This window comes from Solenopsis invicta, chromosome 5 (genome assembly GCF_016802725.1).
Source record: "Solenopsis invicta isolate M01_SB chromosome 5, UNIL_Sinv_3.0, whole genome shotgun sequence".
NCBI lineage: Eukaryota > Metazoa > Arthropoda > Insecta > Hymenoptera > Formicidae > Solenopsis > Solenopsis invicta.
Genome location: NC_052668.1, coordinates 10,361,610 through 10,387,327, shown reverse-complemented (window position 1 = coordinate 10,387,327; position 25,718 = coordinate 10,361,610). Strand labels below are relative to the sequence as shown.

Below are 25,718 nucleotides of genomic sequence, written 5' to 3'. Positions count from 1 at the left end.
TAATGTGCATCAGTGCGTAGTAGTGCAGTCTAATCGAATTCGCTATTTGTTTCTGAGAGAAAAGTTATCCTAGATTTTGAGTTCTCTTTGATTTCGTTATAGTTACAATTTTTAAAGGAAAGGGTTTTATGAAAGAGGATTCTTAGCATAAAGATTATGTCTCAACATTTTATATTAAGTCTTCAATTTGATTCCAATATTCATTTCTAGCCAAACACTATAAATTATTCTTAATCTTTTTTCAGATATTTTTCGCAATTTTATATCTTTCAATAGCCTATTTAATCACGGATCAACCCCTGGAGTTGAATAGGAGCACCAAGTTCTTTGGCACTTGTTTCATATGTGCCTTAATCGCTGAGAGTATAGGGCACAATGTTGCCAGCGTATTTAATGCTTTGGTATGTTCAGGACTACATCGCAAAAAAAGAAAATCTTTCCTAAGATTGATAAATAATTTTCTGTATTGTTCATTTTTAGAATAGTGTATTTGTCGGATCAGCATTAACTTGTCCCATAATGCTAACCGCGATGCAAAATTTCGGCGACCCAAGCCCTCTACCGCTGTACCGGACAATTCCCATGTATATGAGTTACATTCGGTACGCACTGGAGGCTCTCATAACAGCCATGTACGGTTACGGTAGACCGAGATTACCTTGTTCAAAAGAGAAAATATACTGCCATTTCAGTTCGCCTAAAGAAATCATGCGAACAATAGGTAAGATTCTATTGACCTTATTTCTCAAAGGTCGCATAATCGGTAAACATTACATAGTTACACAATATGTAGCAGCTGTTACACACATTTCACATTTATTCCATATTAACGATTTTTCGTAAAAGTTTCGATTATTTTGATATTAATTTGTAAGTGTTCGAAATGTTTAAATAATTTTGTCTGTATTTCAGGGGCAGAGACACCTCCAAATTTTTGGTTGGATATATTCGCTCTTTTTGTAATTTTATTTATTTTTAAAGGACTCTCATATTATCTGTTAAAACAAAGAGTACAACCAAACAAAGTTTTTCAGAAGATCCATACAATCAGAAAGAGAATCAAAAGTCATTTAAATATGTAATCGTTAGCTATGTGCAGGCTTGGGTAGTAACTAGTTAAAAAATTAATAACTTTTAACTTGATTTAGTTAATTTTAAATGCGTTAATTTTTAACTTTCACTAATTATTTTTAAACGTTAACTCATTAACATTTTTCTACATTAATTCTTTGTATCTCTATAAATTACAGTATAATAGATCGGTATCATTCTCAGCACATGTACCACGAATATTTAGTGCAGGTGGTCTACATTGATACGAATACTAATTGACGACTTACGAAGAAAGTTAACTAATCATTTTGAAATAATGCTCTTATTAAAATTTAATAATTACTTTAATAATGATAAATTCTTTTAATAAGACTACATTTTATCGATCATGTACAGGGTATCAGAAAAAGTTTGCCCGTGATCTTGTGGATTGATAGAGTAAGTCAAACTGAGCAGAAAAGTCCTGTACCATTTTTCAAAATTGGCAATAGTTATCGAGATAAAAATTAGTAGTCGGTAAGTGAGCGCGTACTTTTCTTAACCACTGCACGCGGGGACCGCCCGTCGGTCACCAAGCTAGCCGCAGCGGGCGGCGCGGTGAGGAAGAAGAAAGAGCAATGTCTACTGCCCAGCAGCGTAAGGACCTGCGTACAATAGAAGAATATTAGATATTAGGAATAGGAATTAAAATTTTAGGATCAGTTTTCTTAATAAATACTATAAATAAATAATAAGTTACGTTGTATCTTGTACGGCACATTTATATCTTACGTTTTATTTTTATCTATTGTGTGTTACCTTTAATATTTATTGAAAAAACTGGTACTAAAATTTTAATTCTTATTCCTAATGTCTTATATTCCTGTGTTTTGCGCAGGTTCCGCTTTGAGTTGATTGTTTTCTTGTTCCCTTGCCGCGATGCCTGCTCCTGGCTAGGCGACCACTAGGCGGTCTTCGCGCTAGTGGTGGGAAACTATCAACTTTTTCAACTATCGATTTATCAATGGTATTAACAAAAAACTATCGATAGTATCGATACTATCGATGGTTATCGATACTATCAATGGTTTTTCTGCTCAACTTTTACTTTAAAAATTTAATAATCAATGAAAGGCATATGTGATGTTTTTCAAAAGAAATTTATTTAATCGTTTGTAAATAAATAGTTTTACAGATTTACTTACTATTAATTTATAAGCCATTGATTTTGTTTTAAAAAAATTAATGTATTCACATTTTTTTATTTTAGTCTTGATCTTTTTTTGGAAAAAAATTTCTCCTGCTTTCGAAAATATTCTTTCAGCTGGAACGGAGGTGGCCGAAATAATCAAATATTTGCAAACTACTTTTGCTAGAGGTTGCAAATTGTCTTTACATGACAACCAAAATTTAATAGGATCTTCGTTTTCAGGTTTCAGTCTATCTTTGATGTAATCATTTACTATTGTTATAGCAGCTGCTGTATTATTATTCGTTACATTTTTGTCTTTCTCTTGTAAATATTTGAAAATTCCTTTAGGTTCTAATAAGAAAATTTAACACGGTTAATAACAAAAATGAACTTATATTAAATTCTAATAAATTATTTATTACTTTCTTTTTCTGAAACTCTGGAATCTGTAATTCTGATTTCATTTTTATTTTTATGAATTATCCTTTTCACCTCGTCTTCTGTTAAATCTTGAGCAGTTTTGGCGTTAGTAGTAGAAAAAAATGCGAGTTTCTTCAGTCTTGGGCCACAAAAAGTGCTAATTTGAGGTTCCTGTTTTGCCTCGTATTTGAACAATCTATTACTCAAAACACTTTGTAATGATTTTTCTAGCCCTTGAGCTATAGAAGATTTCAGAGTGAATCTAAGTTGAGTTAATTCCATTTGTATTTCCACTGTCATTAGTATTATTAATGATGCCGTAACATATTTATCTCTTGTAACAATATGAAATAAATAAATTACCTAATTTTCTTTAAATATAATGATAAATAATGAAAAAAATGATAAATATCAACATACCTGACATTTTTTCCGTTATATCTTTAAATGGTTTCAAGACTAAAAGAGCCTCAATTATCACGTCTTTTTCTTCTGGCATTAAAATGGATGGAGTTTTAGCAGATTTGCTAAGTGCTATGGTCAACACATCTCCAATTTTAATAAATCTATCTAACATAATATAAGTGCTATTCCACCTTGTTTCTACGTCTTTTAAAACTTTTAGTGGCAGTTTCCGACCGAGCATAACATGCTCATTATTTAAAACTTTCATGGCCTTGTTACTTAAATTCTTTTAAAAAATGTAACAATATCACTACATTTTTTAACAATTACATTAAAATCTTTATTCTCTTTTATTGCATCTTCACTTACTAAGTTTAGAGTATGTGCATAGCACGGGAGATTTCTTATTTGTAAGATAGTACAAGCTGCTTTCACATCACTTCCATTATCAGTAATAATGCACACTATTTTATTTTTAGTTATCGTCCAGTGATCTAGAATAGTCTAAAACGCAACAATTTGAATTAAAATAATTTTTGTCAATGTAATATAAAATATGATTTTTACCTGAATGTGACAAGCAATATCCTTAGCAGTATGTTGACCCATCATTACAAATATATCAAGAACGCAAGATTTCAATTCATTCTCGTATAAAAAGTGGCAAGTTAGGGTAATGTACGACTCTGAATTTATTGAGGTCCATAAATCAGTTGTCAAAGATAACCAATCAATATTGATCAGAATATTTTTCAATTTAGTGGACGCTTCTCCAAAAATCCCAAGAATAATTTTCTCAGTAAAAGTTTTCTTACATGGTATCTTATATCGTGCATCTAATTCATGTATTAAAAAACCACTATTTTCTACAAACAAATAGGGCTGCAGATCAATTGCAATCATTAAAGCAATTTTTTTATCCAATACCATTTTTTTATGATTATTATTTTTGTAAAAATCTGAGGGCTGTCTCAATCGTAGAACAGTTTGGCGGAATTTCTTTTTCGGAGATGAAGTTGAAGGTAAATTGTCGTTATCCTCATCCTCTATCTCCTCCTCATTTAATTCAGAAACTTCTTTATGGTGTGTTACATCCAGCCTTAAAGAAAGGAAGGCAGGGAAGGATGCAACAAAAACTCTTTTATTCTCGTGACCGCACTAGTGGGACGTGCGACACGAGCCGAACGCACTTTTGAAGATTCCGAAATTATGCGTCAACGTGTAATGACACGCTTTAACGCCTTTTCAAAATCGTGCGATCGTTGGTCCTAATTTGAGTCAGAGAATTCAATCTCTATAACTCGGGATCGGACCGAGTGTAATCTTTTCGAGTCGGGAGGTTAGTGTGTGAGTACGAGATGGGTTTGATGAAATAAAATTTTACATTGGAGCTTCTTTTTAACTAAAATTTAACATATATTCTGATACTTGAATTTTACATACATAAAGATTCAAAAAGAATTAGCAAATGAATACATTATCGGTTATTTAATAGAAAAAAGAAAACAATATAACAAAGTAATCATTATTAATTAAGACAGCAGTACGTAATCGGTTAGTTTAATTAAAATACAAAACAATTAGGTAATGATTATTCAGAAGTTTAAAAGTTATATACATTGTTTAATATCGATACATAATTGTAAAAGTGAACAAAACAAGAAATTAATTAAAGGTTATTGAAGAAATTAGTATTATGCATTATCGCTAGGATTTATAGTATTAAATAAAAAATAAAAAAAAATAAAAACTTAATTCTATTACATTTGTGTAGAAGATAGAATTGACGCATTTGTAAGTTTCGTTAATTTACTATTTAGGAGTGGTAATAATTATAAAATAACGGTGGATTCGGTGGGAGGTGGATCTTCAGGATCGTGGTCGGAAAGGAGAATTACTTCTTCTAAGAATTCCACGCTGGACGTGGAATTCACTGGTGAGGGAGGAGGGGGAATTTCCTCTATGAATTCCACGCTAGGCGCAGGACTCAAGGGGGAAGAAGGATTAGAGAGATCTTCTGGGACAGGCGAATACGAGGGGGAGGGAAAATCAACGGGGTCTTCGGGGACAGGCGAGTACGAGGGGGAAGGGAGATCAACGGGATCTTCGAGGATAGGCGAGTACGGAGGGGTATCTGGAGCGATCCTATATGTAAGTAGAGAGGAGATAGAGGGAGCAGGGGACGGAGAAGATGAGGAAGGGGAAGGTGGGTCGCGTTCCTCTGGGATAAGCGGAGGTATCTCCAAAGATGGCGCCCATCCAGGAGCCGGTTCCTGGCGCAAATTCTCCCGTTCCCTTATCCTTAGGATTGCCCAGAGGCACTCGAGGATAACGACTTGCCTCCCGAAGTATTCCCGGAGACGATTCGGACGATGGCGATGGGGTCGCGATTTTTGTGGGATGTGAATTTTGCCCACTAACCGATAATTAATCAGTGAATTAGGAGAATCCGGTAAGTGACTGAATAAAAACTAACTTACTCTCTGATTGATAAATATGTCAGGTCCCTCTGTCTTCGAAGGCTTTGTGGTTGAAGTCGGTTCTGGGCTGACCTCGGAAGCTCGGTGGTTGTTTAATTGAGGCACAGATTCTAAGTTTTAAAATGATTTTAACGCGCACAGCTTCGACACTTGCAACGCGTGGATGTGAGTGCGGAGTTGAATGCGCGGATGTGAGTGCGGAGTTGAACTTTGAATTTTTTGAATGAAAATGAATGAATCTCGAGGCGTTCGAAGCTGCGTATTTTATAGGGCTTAGGAAAAGGGCGTGAGATTAGTTTGGTGAGTGAGATGAGGGTTTGATTGGGTGAAGCTTTTTGAGCTTTTTCCCTTTCCTTGGAGATTCCTTGTTGTTGAAATTTTGAGCTTATTCGTTGGGTAGTTCACCAACGCTCACTACCAATCATATTCTCGTATGATCTCTCGTTGGCTAATTTTCCATCTTCTCCCGATTTTTCTTAACTCTACGAGGGGCGAGCAGTTGCGTCACCCAATCGCTTAAGGGATTCGTTATCTTCGGTTCCTCTTCTTGGAACGTTCGGTCCTGATTTTTTATATCGCCGCGTCCGTTTATTTGGGACTCGCTTTCCATATGAATCATCTTTCCGTTCGTGATGAAACATAGGTTCGAACAAACAAAGCCGGGTTGTAAATTTTGATTTTATAGTTTTATAGTTTCCGTCCGGCGTCGCGACTCAATCTTATCTCTGATTGTTGCCAGACTTTAATAGCGTTTAGATTTTTCCTCTTTCGAGTCCAGGCTTTGTTCGTCCATATGAATTATTAAATAAGCATCGTTGCTTATAATTTTGCAGTCGCACGATTTTTCCTTTTTTTTGCGTCTATTTATTGCTGGATGTAATATGTGGCCATTATATATATATATTCCGAGAACAATGTTTGATTTTTTCTTATAATAGCCGGGTGATAGTGTTATTTATAAAAGAGAAATCGTGGAGTTCCGGATATAAGTGTTGTAAATTTTACAGACAATCCCTTAGCTTGTTTAGCATAATTTATATAATGGATGCGAAAAGGGAAATCGTGAAATCCTCCGGATGTAACAGGTGCATGCGTTTGAGATAATCAATCATGTTTGAGATGTTGCCGCTCGTTGAGTATTCTTTCCTGCATAAAGTGCAACTTGCAAATTTGATTTTTTTTCAAAATAATTCCAAACGAAAGAGGAACCTTTGCCCTTCAACCTTATGCTCATGCTTGATTTTATAATAGAATTTGACAAAACGGATACAATAAAACTGTAAAAAATAGAAGTAATAGTATTGATGTTATATTTAGTTATCATGCTCTCAATTTATCAAACATCAAACCCATAACCTGCCATCATCACCAACAACAACAATGAACACATGAACACAACAGTGCAAATGCAAATAGTGCAATAGCTAGGTTAGGTTAAGTTTTTTAAACAGGAAATATTAGAAAACATCACTTACCTATAATCCTATATAATATACCTCACATTTACTCATTAAAATAATGAATAAATACGTAAAATGACACGACACACTCTAGCTCTCAGTTTCCAACTGTTCTTTGCCGGGTCTGGGTCTCTGGGCATGGGCGCTGCAATAGTTCGATAGTTGTCTTACCGACTATCGATAATTCGATAACGGCAATCACTATCGATTAATCGATAGTACTATCGACAGTACTATCGATAGTTTCCCACCACTACTTCGCGCGCGGTGGGCAGGGAAAGTATGCGCTCATTCGCCGACTTTACTCATTTTTATTTCGGTAACTATTGCGAATTTTAAAAAATGGTACAGAACTTTTTTGCTTAGTTTGATTTGCTCTATCAACCCACGAAACCACGAGCAAACTTTTCCTGACACTTTGTATAAGGTTATATTTTACATTACATATGTAAAATCATATTTATAATAATTTAATCATAAAATGTAAAAAAAATACATGTCTATATAAAAAACAATATTTCTTTTTTATTTCATATAAACCTAAATTAGAAATAAAACAAAAAATTTATTTAATAATTTATACTATAATTGTTTTTTTATTTAGAATAATGCAATTTTTAATAAATACGATGTTCTAATTTTATATAAATAATAATTTTCAAAATTAAGTTTTATTTTAATTAACTTAAATTAATTTCAATAAATAGAATTAGGCTCGTGTGTGAACAAACAATTATATTTGGAAAAAAAGTCAAGCAAAACGAGCAAATTAGGATGAAAGTTAGCTCTTTCTCATAATATTTAGACTCTGACTGTGCCACCACTTTTGTACGAGATCAGTCGCAAGCCAGAGTTCGCCTTGTCAGTGGCCTAGTTTACACCGAGCACTTGATACGCGCACTAACTAGTAATTTCCTATTAAATTATCTTAATTTCGGCAATAAATTAAAATAAGTAGTATATTAAGTTGGTACAATATGAATCAAGATAATTAAATATATGAATCATGTATACACGCATCGTCAAAAGTAAAATAATTTAATAGAAAGTTACGAGTTAGTACGCATATCAAGTGCTCGGTGTAAACTAGGCCGGTATACAGTAGCGTAGTAAGGGAGGAAGGGGTTCCGCCCCGGGCGTCAACTTAACAAAGGCGCCAAAAATCAACAGTACTCTTCCTTGTTACAAGTAAAAATTTAGAATCAAAGATTTATTTGTAACAGAAGGCAAAAGGGCATAAATCAGAAATGCCCAACGTCCGGCCCGTGCAATCTGTTTTCAGCTTTTTTCTTTTCTCCGCGCTTAAGACAATCGAATCGCGTAGAGATAAGCGAGGAGCACGTTCTAACCCGTTCGATGTGCAACGATTCAGAAGTGAAATCGTTGGCCCGGACAAGGCAGATCTTACTTGACTGAAGTAAACTCAACAATTTTGTCTGCTGTATAGTGCACATTTGCGGATCAGATTTCTGCACTAGCGTGTGTTTAAATTAGCTAACGTTCTACCGTTTCTAAAAAGTTTAATCAGTAAGTATTGAAAACGCTCGTTATTTTTAAAACAGTAAAATGTACAATAAAAATAAGAATATTTCTTAAACAATATAATGTATAGGTAAATAAAATAAATATCCTTATATATAACATTAAGTTGCATCAATGCTTCAATAATAAATGCAAAACTTTATGTGTAAAAGCATCTTCGTGAAAGTATTATTGTTTAGTTATATTATAGTAAAAAAGAAAGATGAAGAGACCTGTTTTTGCTGTGCTCAGGGCAAGTAAAACGAACATTATTTTTTATAGTTTTTGAGATGAGAAATTTAATGGTGCTCGTCAATTACATCCTATGATGAGAATATACACTGAGTGAATCGCACTATGTACGAGGTGTGTTCAAAAAGTATCGCGAATTTTGAATTTTCGCGGGTTACGTATATTCGAATTTCGATCTTTTTGTGGCGTTATGTTGGTACTCATGTCTCTCACTTATGCCGACAAGCTCGGCCATTTTGAATGTTCACTTAATTGTTGACAGCTGCTTTGCTTGCACGTGTTTTGGATCGTCTTCGATTTTTACCTATTCAAAAAAATGGATCAAAGAACCTGTATCAAATTTTGTGTGAAAAACGAAATTAAGTGCGCGGATGCATTCCGAATGTTGACTGTGGCATACGGAGAAGCTACCTTGGACCGAAGCAACGTTTATCGGTGGTACAAAATGTTCTCAGAAGGCCGAGAAGATGTGAACGACGAAGAGCGTGCCGGACGCCCGAGCACTTCAACAACAGACGAAAAAATTAATGAAGTGGAGAAAATGGTATTGGCCAATCGTCGAATCACCGTTAGAGAAGTTGCTGAGGACCTAAACATATCGATTGGCTCGTGCCATTCGATTTTTATCAATGATTTGGGCATGAGACGGGTCGCCGCGAAATTCGTACCAAACGCCCCTGCTCACACATCGTTGCTTGTGCGCGACTTTTTGGCCAAAAACAACACACTAATGATGCCGCAGCCACCGTATTCCCCAGATCTGGCCCCCTGTGACTTTTTCTTGTTCCCTAAACTGAAGAGGCCCATGAAAGGACGACGTTACGCTATGCTTGACGAGATAAAGACGGCATCGAAGGAGGAGCTGAACAAGATAAAAAAAAATGATTTTTTGAAGTGCTTCGAAGATTGGAAAAACCGTTGGCACAAGTGTATAATATCTCATGGGGATTACTTTGAAGGGAACAAAATAGATATTCATGAATAAATAAATAATTTTTGAAAAAACACAAAATTCGCGATACTTTTTGAACACACCTCGTACACACACCGGCATAAATGGTGTCTCTCCGCGCTGACGCTCGGCTGCTGCACACACGCGAGCTACGCGAGGCGCGCACGTACGTGTTTCGTGGCAGCACGGCAGAGGTCGAGGTGACGGCAGAAAGTAGTGGGGGGCGTTTCGATACCGCATCTTTCTCGCTAGACGCTGAATCGAGAGAGAAGACACGGAATCGCGGCGCTCGAGAAACTGACAGAAATGGTATCCCTTGCGCCTATACGGCCGGTATACGGGATACCGCGGTTCGTCGCGCGCTGTTGTAATTTTTAATTGTATAAAGAAATTTATTCGGATACGAATATTTGTTTGAAAAATAATGTAAATAGAATTACGATTTTTAATAATAAATTAAAATTATGTCATCACGGCAATACAGCACACGAAGAGAAAAATTTTCTTCATCTAAGCAAATTATGTCTGTTTAAGATCATAAATTCTTCCAAGATTTTATATTGTTGCTTATATATGAAACAATGAATTATTAAGTTAACCATTTGATTAATTTATAGATATATTAACATTATCGGGCAAGCTAGTTTACTTTGTAATTGGCGTAAAACAATACTCTGAGAGAGGAGCCAAATGAATGTCTAATTTTTCTTAAATTTTGTACAGTAATTTGTAACGTCAAAATATGAAGAAGTCTGTCACTTCTCCGAGTATTGTTTTACCTCAATTACAAATAAACTGGCTTGCCCGACAATGTTAACATATCTATAAATTAATCGAATTAAAATTATTTTCTAATACAGATTATTTTAATAAGTAAGTAAAGAGATTTACATTCATTAATTAATTAAAATTATGTCTCTACGTAAAGTAATAGTCCCACAAATTGAAGCTAAAATATATTGCCGTGATGACATAATTTTAATTTATTACTGTACAAAAAAAAAATGAAATATCAACTCAACAATTCATTGTTTCATGTATAAGCAACAATATAAAATCTTCTTGAAAAAATTTATGATTTTAAACAAACATAATTTGCTTAGATGAAGAAAATTTTTCTCTTTGTGTAAATGCCGTGATGATATAATTTTAATGTATTATTAAAAATCGTAATTCTATTTATATTATTTTTCAAACGAATATTCGTATCCGAGTGAATTTCTTTATGCAATTAAAAATTACAACAGCGCGCGACGAACTGCGGTATCCCGTATACCAGCCGTATAGGCGCAAGGGATACCATTTCTGTCAGTTTCTCGAGCGCCGCATTTCTGTGTCTTCTCTCTCGATCCAGCATCGAGCGAGGAACATGCGGTATCGAAACGCCCCCCACTACTTTCTGCCTGCACCCCGACCTCCGCTGCGCTGCCACGAAACACGTACGTGCGCACCTCGGATAGCTCGCGTGTGTACGGCAGCCGAGCGTCAGCGCGGAGAGACACCATTTATGCCGGTTGTACCATCGATACACGTAGTGTAGCGTTTAATTTCGTGAGTGACTGCAACGTTATGCGTTTTCTCGATTTAAACGTATTATAATTTTTATATTTCCATCATGTGACGTAATTTTAACTAGCACCAACGAATTTCTCGCATCAAAAACATTAAGTAATAATGTTCATTTTACTTTCCAAAATACAATAAAAATAGGTTTTTTCATAACATCTTTCTTTAACACATTTTAAATATTCCAAATAGCCCAAATTTTTGTTAATTTAACATAAGATAAATATGTTAAAAAAAAATACTAATATTATGTAAAAGAGTAACATAAGAAATATAACAATTTGGAGCAAACCGTAAAACCATACTTCTTTAGTAAAATTACCATTTATAATATGTTAACACGTACATTTTATTCATTTATTCCAAAATTTGCGTTTATTTGTTCATTTACTTATAAATATTATTTTAACACTAACAAATGTTGAATATTAATTTTATATAAAATATTTGAATAACATTTTCACATTATGTTAAATTAACATTTAAATATGTTAAAAATTTAACACAAAAATTTTAACAAAGATCGATTTTAACATAAATACAAAATATTTTTACTTTATATAATAGATAGTTTGAGTTAATAAAAATTTGCAAAATTTTTTCGAAATTATCTTTTGTCTAACTTCTTCAAGATAAATAAATAAATTACAGTTAAAATGAGCAAGAAACCTTCAGGCGCTGAGTACAGAAAACGAAAGGCTGACAGAGATAGAGAAGAACAAAAACAGGTTGGCTCTTTTTTAAAGTATTTGAGACCAGAGCAAGAGTCGATTTCTTCGTATGCCAATGAAATTGACAATGAAGAGACAGATGATGTTCGTATAACAATGACTGAGATTGAACAGCCCGAACATAATGAAGATTTAACTGAAACAATAATCAAAAGTACAGAGACTGAAATGCCCGTGATAAATAAAACATCAGAAAATCATCATGAAAATTATTTGGATTGCCAAGTTGCTGTACAAAAAAATGAATTAAAAGTCTCTAGTTTAAACGACATAAGTACCTGGTCAATACCTTTAGAGGCTACATTAATTACAGAATTGGTTATGAAAGATCCAATTCAAAATAAGGAAGGATCTTTCGCTGTAATGACGAGAAGAGGTGCAGAGACCAAAGGTGAAATAAGGACCATGTCTAGTGCATGGTTCTATCGACAACTCGATAATGGTGAAAAAGTGCTTAGAACATGGATGGTATATTCTACTGTTAATAAATCTTTATATTGCTTTTGCTGTCGGTTATTTACTTCTAAAGATTTGAAACATACACAAAGCACTTTCGCAAAAAATGGCTTTCGACAATGGTGGAAACTTAATCCAAAGGTAAAACAACATGAAAATTCTTCCATCCATGTTGCATCTTTTGGAAAGAAATGGAAATGAGGCTTCAAAGAGAACAAACTATTGATAGATCACTTCAAGATCAAATTAAGAAAAAAATTAAAACTTGGAATAAAGTTCTTGAACGCATCTTGGATGCAATTTTGTTTCTAGCCAAGCAGAATCTATCTTTCCGTGGTCATCAAGAAAGCGACAGCATAAATAACAGTGGTAATTTCCTAGAATTAATAAAACTTATAGGAAAATATGATCCTGTAATGAAAGAACATCTAATACGTTTTGATCTGGATAACGATAGACAACGTTTGCCAATTTCCTATTTGTCACCCGATATTCAAAATGAGTTTATTACTCTTTTTGCACATTGTGTGAAAGAAAAAATTTTGAGCGAGATACGTAAAGCAAAATATTATGCTGTTCTTTTTGATAGTACAGCAGACGTTGCACATATTGATCAGATGACAGAAATTATCCGGTATGTGAAAATTGATAGTGGTAAAGTAGAAATCGTGGAGAGCTTTTTGGGAATTCTTCCCATAAAAGAAAAATCTGCTGAAAAAGTTGCAAAAATGATTCTAAGATCATTAGACGAAGACAAGCTACTAATTGAAAATTGTCGCGGTCAAAGTTATGACAATGCTGCCACAATGTCAGGCTTTCATCGTGGAGTGCAGCAGAGAATAAAAGATATAAATCCTAAAGCCAAATTTATTGCTTGTACTAATCATAATCTGAATTTAGCTGACGTTCATGCTGCCGGACAGAGTGTACATTCGACTACCTTTGTCGGAACAACAAAGAGAATTTTTCTTTTCTGCATCTACTCATCGCTGGGATGTGTTAAAACGAACAATGCCTGTAACTGTAAAAAGAGTGGTTGAGATGCGTTGGAGTGCAAAACATGATGCAGTTCAGATCATTAGTTCACATTATACAGATGTATTAGATGCTTTGGAAATTCTTATGAGTCAGAAAATGTCGACACACGTGGTGATGCAGATATTGTACACGCCAGTATAACTACTTTTCCTTTTTTGTGCTATCTTCGCTTGTGGAGCACGATGCTGCCTGAAATAGACAGAACCCAGAAATATCTCCAAACGAATGGTTTAGGTCTTGACCAGTCAGTCATTGCTATTAATTCTTTAGCATCTTTTTTAAGCGAAAATAGAGATAGCCTTGTTGACCAAGTATTGACTGATGTTGAGGTAATATACGAACAAATGGAAATCCCTATTACAAAACGCATACGACGAAAGAAAAAATGGCAGAAGAGAAAGAAGATGATGCTGGCTTGTTACCGCAGCAAGAGATACGCCGAGAAATGTTAGAATCAATAGATCGTTTGAATCAAGAATTACAAACGCTTTGGATTTTTGAGTCTGAAAGTATTACTCGATATATATAAGGATAAATATATATGGCAAAAGGTTAATGAACTATGTACGTTCTATGACGACATTGATTCCAATGAGCTCAAATCTGAAATAGGCAGACTGCGACGGCTTGTAAGCAGCTGTCATTCCACTGTCCAAGAGACAGATATACCAGTACATGAATGGTCAGCAGCAACATTTCTTACATGGATAGTCAAATGGGATTTCACTGAAATGCTACCAAATTTGACAATAGTTTTACGAATTTTTCTGACCATGAGCGTGAGTGTTGCCACTTGCGAGCAAAGCTTTTCAAAGTTAAAGCTTATTGAAACCTATCTTCGTTCAACCATGAGTCAGATGCGATTAAATGGGCTTGCAATGCTCTCTATTGAACGAGATGCAACGAAAGAGATAGCCTTCACAGATGTTATTAGAAAATTTGCAAGCATTAAAGCCCGCAAGATTAAACTTTAACATTTCAATATTTTAACATGTTTTTATTGTTTTTCATTTATTAAAATGATTCAAATTATTTAAACAATTGTAGTTTCTTTTAAAAAATTAATTTACTAAAAATTTTTAATTGGTTTAAAATTTAGAAAAATATTTATATTTATTGTTTAAATGTTTAATTGCTAGAACATTGTACATGAAAGAGAAGAAATAAAATATAAAATAAAGGTATTGCTTAATAAATTGGAAAAGATAATTAGTTGCTATTAATGTGGTAAAGAAGACATAGGGCGGCAGGAGGAGAGGACCGTCCCAGGCGCTGTAATCCCTTACTACGCCACTGTCAGTATATATTAGACAATCAGTTTATAATTTTTTGACATATCCACGAGATATTCAAGCGAGGTAATGTTTGTTAATTTTGAGTTATCGCATTGCAATTGACTATTCGAATCGACTAACACATTGCGAATCAATGTTGGATGCCAATCGCATTGAAGAATTCGCCGCTGTACGCTCGTACGATGACCAGTAAATATTCTCGCCTCCGAACGAGCAATCGGAACTCTCACAGGGTTCGTGCTCCTTCCAGCGATATATTTGACGGATTGTTATTATAATAACTGACTAAAATTGTCTCGATTTGCTATTGCGTAGAAGTTGTAAAGATGTAACACTTATTGTTCTATTGAGTATTGCAACAGTTTTTTAAATTTACAATTGCGTGGACGTTGGAAATTATGTGACACTCGGTTCTTCGTTATTATCGATTGAAAAGGGCTAAGGGCCAATTTCACAACCTTCAGTTAATTTAATCGGCTGATTATTTTATCGGAATTGACCAATTGTATTTGTCGTTAAGTAGAATTGACCAAAAATAACTAATTACGGTTGACACTTAACCGGTTAGTTAAGTTAATCGGTAGTGAAATTGGCCCTAAGTAAAACTGAAATGTTTTACCATGGGGTGCCGTTCCATGTAGAATACACAAATATATTGTTTTCATCCTAATTTGCTCGTTTTGCTTGACCTTCTTTCCAAACATAATTAAATTAATTTAATATTAACGTAACTTTAATCGAGTTAATTTTTTATTCAGATAACTTTTAACATAACCAAATTAATTTTATGTACCATCAATTTTAACATAATTTAGTTAAAAAAATTTATTAACTTACCCAACTCTAGCTATATGTTTCATTTTCGTAAGTATTAAGACGTATGATGTGTCAACTTTTATACGTGTCGCTCGATGATCTTTAAACAAATAAAATACATTCTGGAAATGTGTTCTGAAATGTATTCTCATTCGAGGATGCAAAATTGCCGATACAATAATATGTCAAACGTGATATTAATTATAACTAAAAGAAAAAAAGAAAATAAAATAATTTGTAGAAATAAAATAAGCAATTTTTATTATACAATTTTTTGTTAAATAAAAATTTAATAAATCAAGTAATCTTATTTATATCATCAATCATCAAAGATTTTATTATATAACTATTCACCTCAAGGTAATTTTAAGATAAAATAAGGCATTTCTATAAACAAAATTTATGTATTAAAATATTAAATTTGATATTGCATAAGATACACAGTTTGCGTTACTATATTAATTCTATCTGAAATAACGAATAAAAAATAATTATTTCGCTGTAAACAATTATGAAAGATCATGAAAGAAAACAAGCCTATCATATGCCGTCATTATATATGTTGTACCGGGTGAATCGTATAAATAGTTGACAAATTGATTTTACCATAAGAGATGACTTACCAACTGCAGTTGTAAGATTCATTCTGTATGTATCTGTGTATCAGGGATGTCCGTTAACTTTTTAACTTCTAATAGTATTTAATATATACTTTATACTTAATTAATTATATATTTTATTATTAAAACATTAAAATCAGATATATTAACAATTTTAAAACTTCATTACTTTTATCTGTATTATGCTCTGTATTATCTAATTTATAATAGTTTACATATTTTACATGTCTGTATTGTCTACATGAAAAAAAAAACATACGGCATAACCCTGGAGGTATACAAGTGCATACACACAAGTGCAAGATGGATTATTATACAGTTGCAGTCGATAAGTTATCTCTTATGGTAAAATGTTTGGACACGTCATTATTATTCACAATGTATGTACACGCATGTATATTCAATTACAATTAACAAGAATTTTTCTAAACATTTAACTTGGCAACAATAGTATATTTATTTATCATTACACACGTTATGTACGATATAAGACAACAAGAAAAACATCCGGTGATAAATGTTGATAAATAAAGTTAAACAATTTGATGCGTAATCATTATTTACAATGATACATTAACTCCAGCAAATTTTCGCTTTTACGTTATTCAATATAATTTTAACGAGACTTTAAACAGAATTAAATTTTAATGAATCTTTACGCCTATTCCTACCAGCATAGATTAATTTTCTCAGTTTAATTTGCTCTTTATCTTTCTTTAAATCTAAAAATTGGAAAAAAATAAAGAATAAGTTAAACTGAGATCAAAGTTAATCCACATTGATGGAAATAGACATTAATGTTATAAACGATTTTTTTGAATTATTTCTCAAATAAAAAATAATTTCTATCTAATTATTTAAATAATCAGAAATAATTATTATTATTTAACGCGATTATATAAAAAGACACGACAATATAAAAACTATTTCTTTAAAATTTATTCTATCCAGCTTAAGTTATTTTTTACAAATTAATTCGTGTGTAATATTAGACGCAATTATATTTAATTTAATGCTCATGATTAGAAAAATGTACTTCATTAGAAATATATATACGTGGCAACGTAAACACAAGTGCGCTTTCATGATGCAACTTCGAACCAACGACAAGATCAGGTAAAAAATACCATCTACTGTCCGGCCAGACAATGTAAAGAACGATAAAGATGGTGGTGGTAACTGTGAAAAAGGTAGTGGGAGCACTAAGTGCCTTTAATTTCGTTGCTCTCTCAGAGCCAGTCTCCACTCTCTCTTCGCACAGAACGATTTCTTACTTGCTAGCAGGATGCGCAAGTACAGTACAGCGTCGTGCATTGTCTTACTTTGTCTACTATGCATCACACATGGGTGAGTAAAATGATGTACATATCGGCGTGTAACAAAGGCGTTGCAAAATAAATTGTTTGAAATATTGTGCAAATATTACGTAATTTGTTGCATAAACACGACGATAACTGAAGATAAAATGTATTAACGTTAGCACACCTGTACATGTGCGCATGTAAATATCAACGAGTCTTGTCAACACATTTTTAAAGGAAAATTCGATATTGGTATTTGTCGCTGCAGCGCACATATGTATAACTTTCAGTTATTTTTATTAATTGAATCACACGCAGGACAAGCTATTTCTTGGCTTAATCAAAAGATTATATGAATATTCTAATTGTCCCATTATAGATTTTTCTGATTCTAAATCAATTTAAAAAAATATGATTTCTGTTTCATTTTGCTACAGAAATCCTGATTTCCAGAAATCCTGGTCCCCAAAAAATGCAAAGCAAAAGTCTGATGAATTTGATGTCCTCATATTTACTCAGCGATGGCCATTGACAGTTTGTTTCCAGTGGAAAAACAGTTCCGAAAAACATAGTTGCTTGTTACCTAAACGCGATGAATGGACCATCCACGGAATTTGGCCTACAAGATTTAACACAATCGGCCCTCAATTTTGTGACAAATCATTAAAATTTAATCCAAGCCTGCTAGCACCTATAGAAAATGAATTAAAAGAAAACTGGATCGATATCCACAAAGGAATGAATCCCTATTCGTTCTGGAAGCACGAATGGGAAAAACATGGCACTTGTGCAATTAAAATAAAAGCTTTAAACAATGAATTTAACTATTTTCAAGAAGGTCTGAAATTACTTGATACGTACAATATGATAGACGTACTTGCGAAAGCAAATATTGTGCCAGGTAACAAATATATGGTACAACAAATGCTCATGGGACTTCAAAGGGTACTGGGCAAAAGGGGACAAATAACGTGTATCGTTGATAAGGTAAATTTAAAAGTTTCCATATAAAGATTATTTGAATGATTTCTCTATGGAAATAGAGAAAAAAAAACTAATCATATAAATTTTATAAATGTATATACTTTACTTTTTTCTAGAATGGTGAATCGTATGTGACCGAGATAAGAATTTGTTTTGACAAGACATTACAATTGGTAGACTGTGATGGCATATCCAGTTTCCCTACAAATTGTAATAGAACCAAAGAGATAATATATCCTAGTCGTGTGCCACATTATTATGTCACACAAACATAACGGTAGTATTCAAATCATTATTTATGCACGCATGCATGTGTGTGTGTGTGTGTGTGTGTGTGTGTGTGTTTGTTTGTTGTGTGTGTGTGTGTGTGTGTGTGTGTGTGTGTGTGTGTGCGCTCGCCCGTTAAATGAAATTAAATAGACATCATATCACATGTACAAGACCATCTTAAAATAATTTATCGTAATAAGAAATCAACAATCTTTATACGAGTTAAATGGTATTTACCGTAATTAAGGCTCTTGATTCTTCGCGCTATATTGAAGTCGTGACGTCATAAGCAAGAAATAACACGTAAAAGTTTTATCCGTGGTATTTGTAAATAAAGAGAATTGAGATAAAACAGAATAATAAAATCGCTTTAAAATACTTGTAAAAATGGACTTCAATGGATTTTCTTTTTCATCTAACAGTTATTAAATAGTCGTAAAAAGCATGTGAAATAAAGCCTATTCAAGCAGGAAAACGCAGCTGTTGAAAGGAATGAAAATGTGTTACGTAAAAGTATAAAATTCAAAGCTAACTTGCGGCCCATTTTTACGAATTTGATAAATACAAGACAAGTCACATTTTCATAATGAAATACATAATAACAAAATGACATGCAAAACAAAATTTTATCGTCAACATGTTACGTTTCGCGTCTATTAGTTCTAATTTATTCCGCGATACTACATCGCCATCGTTACCGGAGTTCTCGATTGAGGATACAAGAGCCTTAATCAATAATTAAAAAAAGAAATAGTATTAAAAATATAAATTCTAATCTAACGTCATCATAATTTCTAGACTAAATAATGTTTTTAAGTATAGGTAAGAGAAACATGAAAGCAAAAAGCAGATACGAAAGTAATCTATTGAAAATTAAGAGTATTAAAATTCTCACTTTTCATTATTTCAATTTTTAATTGTAACGTTATTTTTTTAAATGCAACGAATATTCTTCATCAAAAAACAACAGATTACAGAAAAAGTTTTAAAACTCGAAAAGAAACTCGTATATCACACACTATAAATTTTCATCGTTTATAATAAAGAATATCATTATATTAGAGTGAATATCTTATAATTAATCTGTATGATAATATACATTAGTATCTTTGCTTACAAATTAGGTCATTACTGGCTACATCATTCCACCTTCTTTTGAACGATTACGACTGCTGAGGGTACTAGGCCTGCAAATAAAACAAGAATATATTTTGTGCCATCTTCTTTATGAAAAATTCTTTGTATGTTAAATATTATAACTATTGTATAACTATTCAGTTTTATAATTATAATATTATCAAACGTAATCGAACGAAGGATAACGACCACTAACGAGCAAATTAATAAACATTATTTGGCATGTTATAATAAACATTGTTAGCACGTATATATCATACTAAATTACAATTTCTTTACACAGAATTGAAACACTGCAAATTTTCTGTTAAGAACAAAAACCGCAGAAGCCACATTAATCATAAAATTACGTGATGTATTTTAAGAATCGTAAAGTTTGATTGACAAATAAAAATTGTTTTTCTTGAATAGTTAATAAACTTAGTTGATTAATTAAGTTTATAGTTGATAAAAAACTTCAACACGATCAAAACTGAAATTATGTCATCTATTTTTCGATCAAAGTGAGAAAGTTGAGTTCAATTATTAAATGAGAGCCGAGATTGATGTCAATAATATTGATTGATAAAATCTTTTTTATTTGTCGAACGGAAAATATAGTAAGATGTATGAAATGTACAATACAATGTAAAGAAAAAAAAAAACGTTGCTGGTCTATCCTTTTTTGGCAAAATCTGATAAAGAATTTAATGATATTATCATATTACAACTGCACAATTAATTAATAAACCCCTTGCACCAATAAATAATACGATTATTGTGAATTACATGTGTGCATATATATATATATATATATATATATGTGTGTGTGTGTGTGTGTGTGTGTGTGTGTGTGTGCATGTGTGTGTTTGTATGATACAATATTGTACATATATATGTAACAATAAATTATACAACATACCTAACACATCCAATGGCGTATCGTAATCTTCATCTGTAAATATCTTCTTGGGAAATGTTGTCATTAGCTGGAAGGGACCGTTACCGTCTGTCCTATTCATTTCAATAAACAGTCTCACCGCGGATAATTGCTCTTTGCTTCCAAAGCTTTGTGTCAAAGTCTGTCCATTGGTAAGCCTAAGCTAAAATGTAACCATTTGACAAATACATAATCTACATATTTTTATATATTGTACACATCTTTATATTAATACCTGAAGCTTAGTCTCAGTGTAATCCTTCCTATGATGCGTAGATGCGGATGAAGATGTTGCAGATAATGGGACTGAAGTAGTATTGACTGACTGACTGTTTTCAGCGGCCGCTTTAGCTCGTCGCGCTGCTTTATCGGCTTCAATTTGCGCTCGAACTCTTTGTCTCGCTTCCTTTTCTTCTGCCTTTTCCCGTTTTCTTTGCTCCAGGAGTTTCTGCATCTCTAACTCTTCCAACCTGTTATATCCACATAAATAAAATATAGATTTGCATATATTCTTTCTATTATTAATTCTGTTTGTTTCATCCCTTACTTTTTCCTAGCTTCAGACATTTCCTTTCCTGATCGTATCCTATTTTTTTCCCTTTCGAATTCATTCTTCTTTTCCTGTTCCTCTCTCTCTTTTCTCTTCTGCCTCAACTTCTCTTCCAACATCTTTAGCTGCTCCCGCTTTTCCTCTTCGGTGAGTGGTTTCTTCTCTTCTGTACTTTCAGAAAATCTATCATGGCCAGATTTTGTGGCATGATACTCGACTTCTAAATTAGATTTGAAGAGCTTTCCACATCTACAAAAACAGAAAAAAACCATTCTAACGAAGCAGTGATATTTTATATAAAAGCGTAGCATATCACTCTAGATGCAAGTGTCTATACTTTAGTGTTTTAAAGTCTTATCCTTGCAAGTCAACGTACACGTCGCACTTCATAGACTTTGCTGTTTCAGTAGTAGATACTGGTTGGTTGCTAGCTCCAGCAACGTTGTCCTGCGTGTCGGTAGCAAGCGCCGGAGCACTCTCGCCTACATAGGGTTCTAGCACGGGTTCCGCCTCGTCCGAGTGGGCCAGCAGCCTACAATAAAAAATCGATAGCGTCACAAAGCGACGAGAATCGTAACAGAAACGTTTCCGTACCATTCCATCGCCGGCTCCACGCCTTTGTTACCGGTAATTTCCAGGGCCTTTTCGCTACAACATAAAATCATCGTACCGTCAACGTAGGTTAGGCTCCGTGGCGACATAACATTTTATTCACGAACTTACGCCTTGGATATACTAAAACCCATGTCCACGAGAATGTCTATCACGCCTGACGACATTTTACGTTATTCGCTGCCACACTCAGTGACTGCACCACCTTAAAAACGTCGTTCTACCTGGGCACCACCGTCCAAAAGTTAAATGTCACGTCGAATCGACGCGCTACTTATATTCTGACCGCTCCGACGCAGGTTCAAATTGCATACGAGATGGCGACAAACTCACGAGTACCGATTTTGAATTTCGGAGTGAAAGGCGGAATTATTAATAACTTTTTGCAAACAACATAAAATCAACATAATATTAACGATTAAAAATGGATAAATCATAATAAAACATGTGGTATCTAATTACTTACAACTATAATACAATTTTAAGTTTTGTACAAGATATTTATTTACAACAAATGGAACATGAAATTGTATACCCAAATTCTTTCTGTAACGAAGTTTTATTTTTATAAATCTAAAAGGATTACACACTTGTGAATTAAACTTCATGTAGGGACGCAATACTATTTATTTTTGCATTAAATATCGTTTACATTCAACAAAAACATTCAAGCGTTTTTATAATTTTCAAATTTTTATTTAATAAGATATGGAAAAATTAGAATAAATTAATGACGCAAAAGAAAAAAATTAAAACTTGGAAAAAAACACAGAAGATGTGAATATATATGTATGCGTGCAAAAAAGAATGTGTAACTGTAACAAGTTTTTAAATAAAATAACTGTCATATATCGCGTGTGGCATTAAAATCGGGACAGAAGTTTAGAATTATTGTTCACGCACTTCAACCAACATATAATTCAGTATCAAATACACTTCAAGATGGTAATGATATTTTCAACAGTGTTTTGGACAGGACTTAAAAAAAAAGAGTATACATTGAAATGATAGCTTCATCTAGCTTTCTAAAATACAAAAATTTGACTGTAGGCCAGTAGTTGTCAATAAAAAAAAAGATTATGTTCACAGATCTGGATTTGTGAAAATGATGAAATAATAAGGAATTTAATGTGATGATGTAATGTTTATCAAACTCTACATTATTATCTCCAGAATTATGTAAAATCCCACCCTGTCGCACAGATCTGTAGACATTCATTCTTCTTTCTTCGATTGTTTTAAGAAACAAAGGCATGTCTCTAGAGTTATGGTTATTAAAAGTTATAATAAATCTAATATTCCTGCGACGCCTTGTCGCCCTTGCCAGATCCACTGGTGCCAGTTTTCTTTGGCAGCAGTACTGCTTGGATATTAGGCAGGACTCCACCTTGAGCAATAGTCACTCCGGACAACAATTTGTTCAATTCTTCGTCATTGCGAATGGCCAGTTGCAAGTGACGAGGGATTATCCTGTGGGAGATACGTACGATTTAAACAAGATGCATGTGTTTAAGCCTATTAGCACCAAAGTAGATTAACTTTAACTCCCTTTTTTTAACTTTAACCTTGGTTTAACCTAATTTCTAGCTTTTTCTAATTCTTAGAACTTCTTAGGTTGAAAGTTAATCATTGATGCAAACTTAAAAAAAAAGCAATAAACATTGAGGTATTACAAATTGAGATAAGATATACATATAACAGTAAAGCTATTTGCAATCTGTATGTTATATATTTCCTTCAATAAGAAAATTGACATGCAAGACATGTTAATTACTAGAGAAAAATAAAACTATATTCATCAATGACATTAATGCAAATGTAAGAATAAAACACAATTAGCTTGTACTCTCAATATTGTAAGGCATTATAACCACATGCCAAGATGAATCACTAGGAAAGAGGTTGTGCAAAATAAAATTTTATGCATTTAACGATATTCATGTATTTATTATACCATCTATTATACCATGTTGGCTAAATTATATTAAACACAAAAGTTTAAGTATAAAATAGATAAATAGAGGTATACAAACGTTCATCAATTATAATTTGAAAATAAAGATGAGAAAAGAAAGAGAAAGAGAATGGTAAATAAATACAGAAATGATCAAATACAATTATATAGGTTGTTCTGAAATAAACAAACAAGATGTAACATATACCAATGTGACCCAACATGAGAAAAAAATGATCGAGAAATTGCCTTAGGGCAAATCGGTTAACAACAAAGATACATATTTAATCTGTACTACGCCTGGAAGTGAAGGTCACTAAAGGTGCGAATAAAATCAAGGAAACAAGATGCAAATGTGAGATAGCAGCAACGGAAGTAGCGGCAATAATGTGAAGAAGAGAGAGATGAAACATGAGAAAGCGCGCGCGTGTGAGAGAGAGAGAGAGAGAGAGAGAGAGCAAGAGAGAGTAACTGAAGAAGGGCTTGCCTAGTCTTTTTGTTGTCCCTGGCGGCGTTTCCTGCCAACTCGAGCACTTCGGCCGCCAAATATTCCATCACGGCGGCGAGATAGACCGGTGCACCGGCACCGACGCGCTCTGCGTAGTTACCTTTTCTGAGGAGACGATGAATCCTCCCTACAGGAAACTGTAGACCTGCCCTGCTGCTGCGGGTCTTCGCCTTCCCCTTGGTCTTACCTGGAAAGATAGAGCATACGAGGAATGTCGTCGTCGTCGTCGCCTTGTGCGATCAAGATTCTCCTCCCTTTTCCGGCTTTCTTTCTTTTTTTCTGTACTCACCGCCTTTGCCACGTCCAGACATGTTTTCGTCGCTAAGTCTTCGAGCGTTTGCTTTTTTTCCTCGCGTGAGGGAGAGACGGGGAGGGAGTGCAAGATAGATAGGAAGATGCGTATACGTATAGTTTCACGTCGACACACCGACACTGAGCTCCGAAAGCCGAATGAAAGCCGCGGCCCGCGCAACCACGACGATCACGCGCATGCACTGTCGGATATTTTGGCGGCGATTGTTCGTTTGCGCGGGAACGGCTGACGATCGCAGCCGACGTGCCCCGAAACTCCCTGCGACGAATCATCTCGCATCAATAGAGAGGACATCGCACAACATTCGGCGCGAATCATCATTTGCACGTGGCACTCAAAAAAACAAAGTTTTCCAGTTCAAATGTTCTGATGAATCATATTCAAATTTTGTAATATTATTTTTAAATGCAGTTTTTATGTAACGATTTTGGCTGCAGTTTACTCGACGCTACAAATGCTTCGAAACGTTTTATTGACCAATCAAAATAAAGAATTTTACGAATTGATCAATCAAAAAATTTTTTAAAGCATGTGTAGCATCAAGTGGACTGTAACCTTTATTGATTGTAAAGGAAGAGTATCAGTTCTTTACTCGATGCATTGAATTCTTATTAGAATTCTCTTTTTTTTTACATACAAAACTGAAAAAACAATTTTATAATTATGTCATTGTTATAACAAATGAGCGAAATATTCGCAAAACATACAGTGCATTCAATACATAGAACTTATACTATTGGAGCTGGAGGGATTTTAGTGCGGTCAAAAAGGATCGACAAAAAAGGAGAAAGATTTTCTGTCTCAACTGTGGCCTTTCTACTCCGTATTCGTTTCCTTCTCAAGAAACGAACACAGAGTGGGGACTGTGGGGAGACCACAGCACCCAGTAGTATAAACTCTATGATTCAATCCGTTTGTTTCTTGTTCCCGAACT

At 33.8% G+C, this 25,718-nt stretch overlaps 6 protein-coding genes across 11 annotated transcripts in view; 4 read left to right on the top strand and 2 right to left on the bottom strand.

Moving 5' to 3' along the window:
- The window catches only part of LOC105193253 (ATP-binding cassette sub-family G member 1), a 106,817-nt gene extending 103,795 nt beyond the window's left edge, over positions 1-3,022 (top strand). For all 6 annotated transcript variants that reach the window (XM_039449491.1, XM_039449492.1, XM_039449496.1 and 3 more), the window contains 3 exons: positions 246-401; positions 481-721; positions 913-3,022. In XM_039449491.1, coding sequence (XP_039305425.1) covers positions 246-401; positions 481-721; positions 913-1,082 — 567 coding nt within the window. In that variant the 3' untranslated portion in view covers positions 1,083-3,022. The remainder of the gene's footprint in view (positions 1-245; positions 402-480; positions 722-912) is intronic.
- Positions 3,023-11,936: 8,914 nt separating this feature from the next.
- LOC105198912 (zinc finger MYM-type protein 5-like) lies at positions 11,937-12,668 on the top strand. The gene has a single exon (XM_011165769.2). It carries the CDS (start codon positions 11,937-11,939, stop codon positions 12,666-12,668), a length of 732 nt encoding a protein of 243 aa, XP_011164071.2.
- On the top strand, positions 12,665-13,507 carry LOC105198601 (zinc finger MYM-type protein 1-like). Its single transcript, XM_011165365.1, has one exon. The coding sequence runs from the start codon at positions 12,665-12,667 to the stop codon at positions 13,505-13,507; it is 843 nt and encodes a 280-aa protein (XP_011163667.1).
- Positions 13,508-17,327: 3,820 nt separating this feature from the next.
- Positions 17,328-21,056, top strand: LOC113004274 (ribonuclease Oy). The gene is made up of 4 exons (XM_026137136.2): positions 17,328-17,583; positions 17,975-18,524; positions 18,638-18,798; positions 19,916-21,056. The coding sequence occupies exons 1-3, from the start codon at positions 17,522-17,524 to the stop codon at positions 18,794-18,796; spliced, it is 771 nt and encodes a 256-aa protein (XP_025992921.1). The 5' UTR covers positions 17,328-17,521; the 3' UTR covers positions 18,797-18,798; positions 19,916-21,056.
- On the bottom strand, positions 19,639-22,369 carry LOC105198603 (UBX domain-containing protein 1). Its single transcript, XM_026137135.2, has 7 exons — positions 22,121-22,369; positions 21,992-22,045; positions 21,774-21,929; positions 21,395-21,646; positions 21,083-21,317; positions 20,830-21,010; positions 19,639-19,978 (listed from the first exon to the last, which is right to left on the bottom strand). Exons 1-7 carry the CDS (start codon positions 22,174-22,176, stop codon positions 19,932-19,934), a joined length of 981 nt encoding a protein of 326 aa, XP_025992920.1. The 5' UTR covers positions 22,177-22,369; the 3' UTR covers positions 19,639-19,931.
- A 180-nt stretch (positions 22,370-22,549) lies between these two features.
- LOC105198594 (histone H2A) lies at positions 22,550-24,999 on the bottom strand. The gene is made up of 3 exons (XM_011165350.2): positions 24,761-24,999; positions 24,451-24,658; positions 22,550-23,479 (listed from the first exon to the last, which is right to left on the bottom strand). Exons 1-3 carry the CDS (start codon positions 24,780-24,782, stop codon positions 23,302-23,304), a joined length of 408 nt encoding a protein of 135 aa, XP_011163652.1. The 5' UTR covers positions 24,783-24,999; the 3' UTR covers positions 22,550-23,301.
- Between the last annotated feature and the right edge of the window lie 719 nt (positions 25,000-25,718).

What these genes read in the sequence shown, in the direction of transcription:
- LOC105198912 (XM_011165769.2), top strand. Translation starts at nt 11,937, where the DNA reads ATGAGCAAGAAACCTTCAGGCGCTGAGTACAGAAAACGAAAGGCTGAC.
- LOC105198601 (XM_011165365.1), top strand. Translation starts at nt 12,665, where the DNA reads ATGAGGCTTCAAAGAGAACAAACTATTGATAGATCACTTCAAGATCAA.
- LOC113004274 (XM_026137136.2), top strand. Translation starts at nt 17,522, where the DNA reads ATGCGCAAGTACAGTACAGCGTCGTGCATTGTCTTACTTTGTCTACTA. An exon ending in CTACTATGCATCACACATGG is followed by an intron (nt 17,584 to 17,974) that starts GTGAGTAAAATG and finishes ATTTTGCTACAG; the next exon opens with AAATCCTGATTTCCAGAAAT. An exon ending in TAACGTGTATCGTTGATAAG is followed by an intron (nt 18,525 to 18,637) that starts GTAAATTTAAAA and finishes ACTTTTTTCTAG; the next exon opens with AATGGTGAATCGTATGTGAC.
- LOC105198603 (XM_026137135.2), bottom strand. Translation starts at nt 22,176, where the DNA reads ATGTCGTCAGGCGTGATAGACATTCTCGTGGACATGGGTTTTAGTATA. An exon ending in GTGGAGCCGGCGATGGAATG is followed by an intron (nt 21,930 to 21,991) that starts GTACGGAAACGT and finishes TTTTTATTGTAG; the next exon opens with GCTGCTGGCCCACTCGGACG. An exon ending in AAGTCTATGAAGTGCGACGT is followed by an intron (nt 21,647 to 21,773) that starts GTACGTTGACTT and finishes CTGTTTTTGTAG; the next exon opens with ATGTGGAAAGCTCTTCAAAT.
- LOC105198594 (XM_011165350.2), bottom strand. Translation starts at nt 24,782, where the DNA reads ATGTCTGGACGTGGCAAAGGCG. An exon ending in GTCTGGACGTGGCAAAGGCG is followed by an intron (nt 24,659 to 24,760) that starts GTGAGTACAGAA and finishes CTATCTTTCCAG; the next exon opens with GTAAGACCAAGGGGAAGGCG. An exon ending in AGGGACAACAAAAAGACTAG is followed by an intron (nt 23,480 to 24,450) that starts GCAAGCCCTTCT and finishes TATCTCCCACAG; the next exon opens with GATAATCCCTCGTCACTTGC.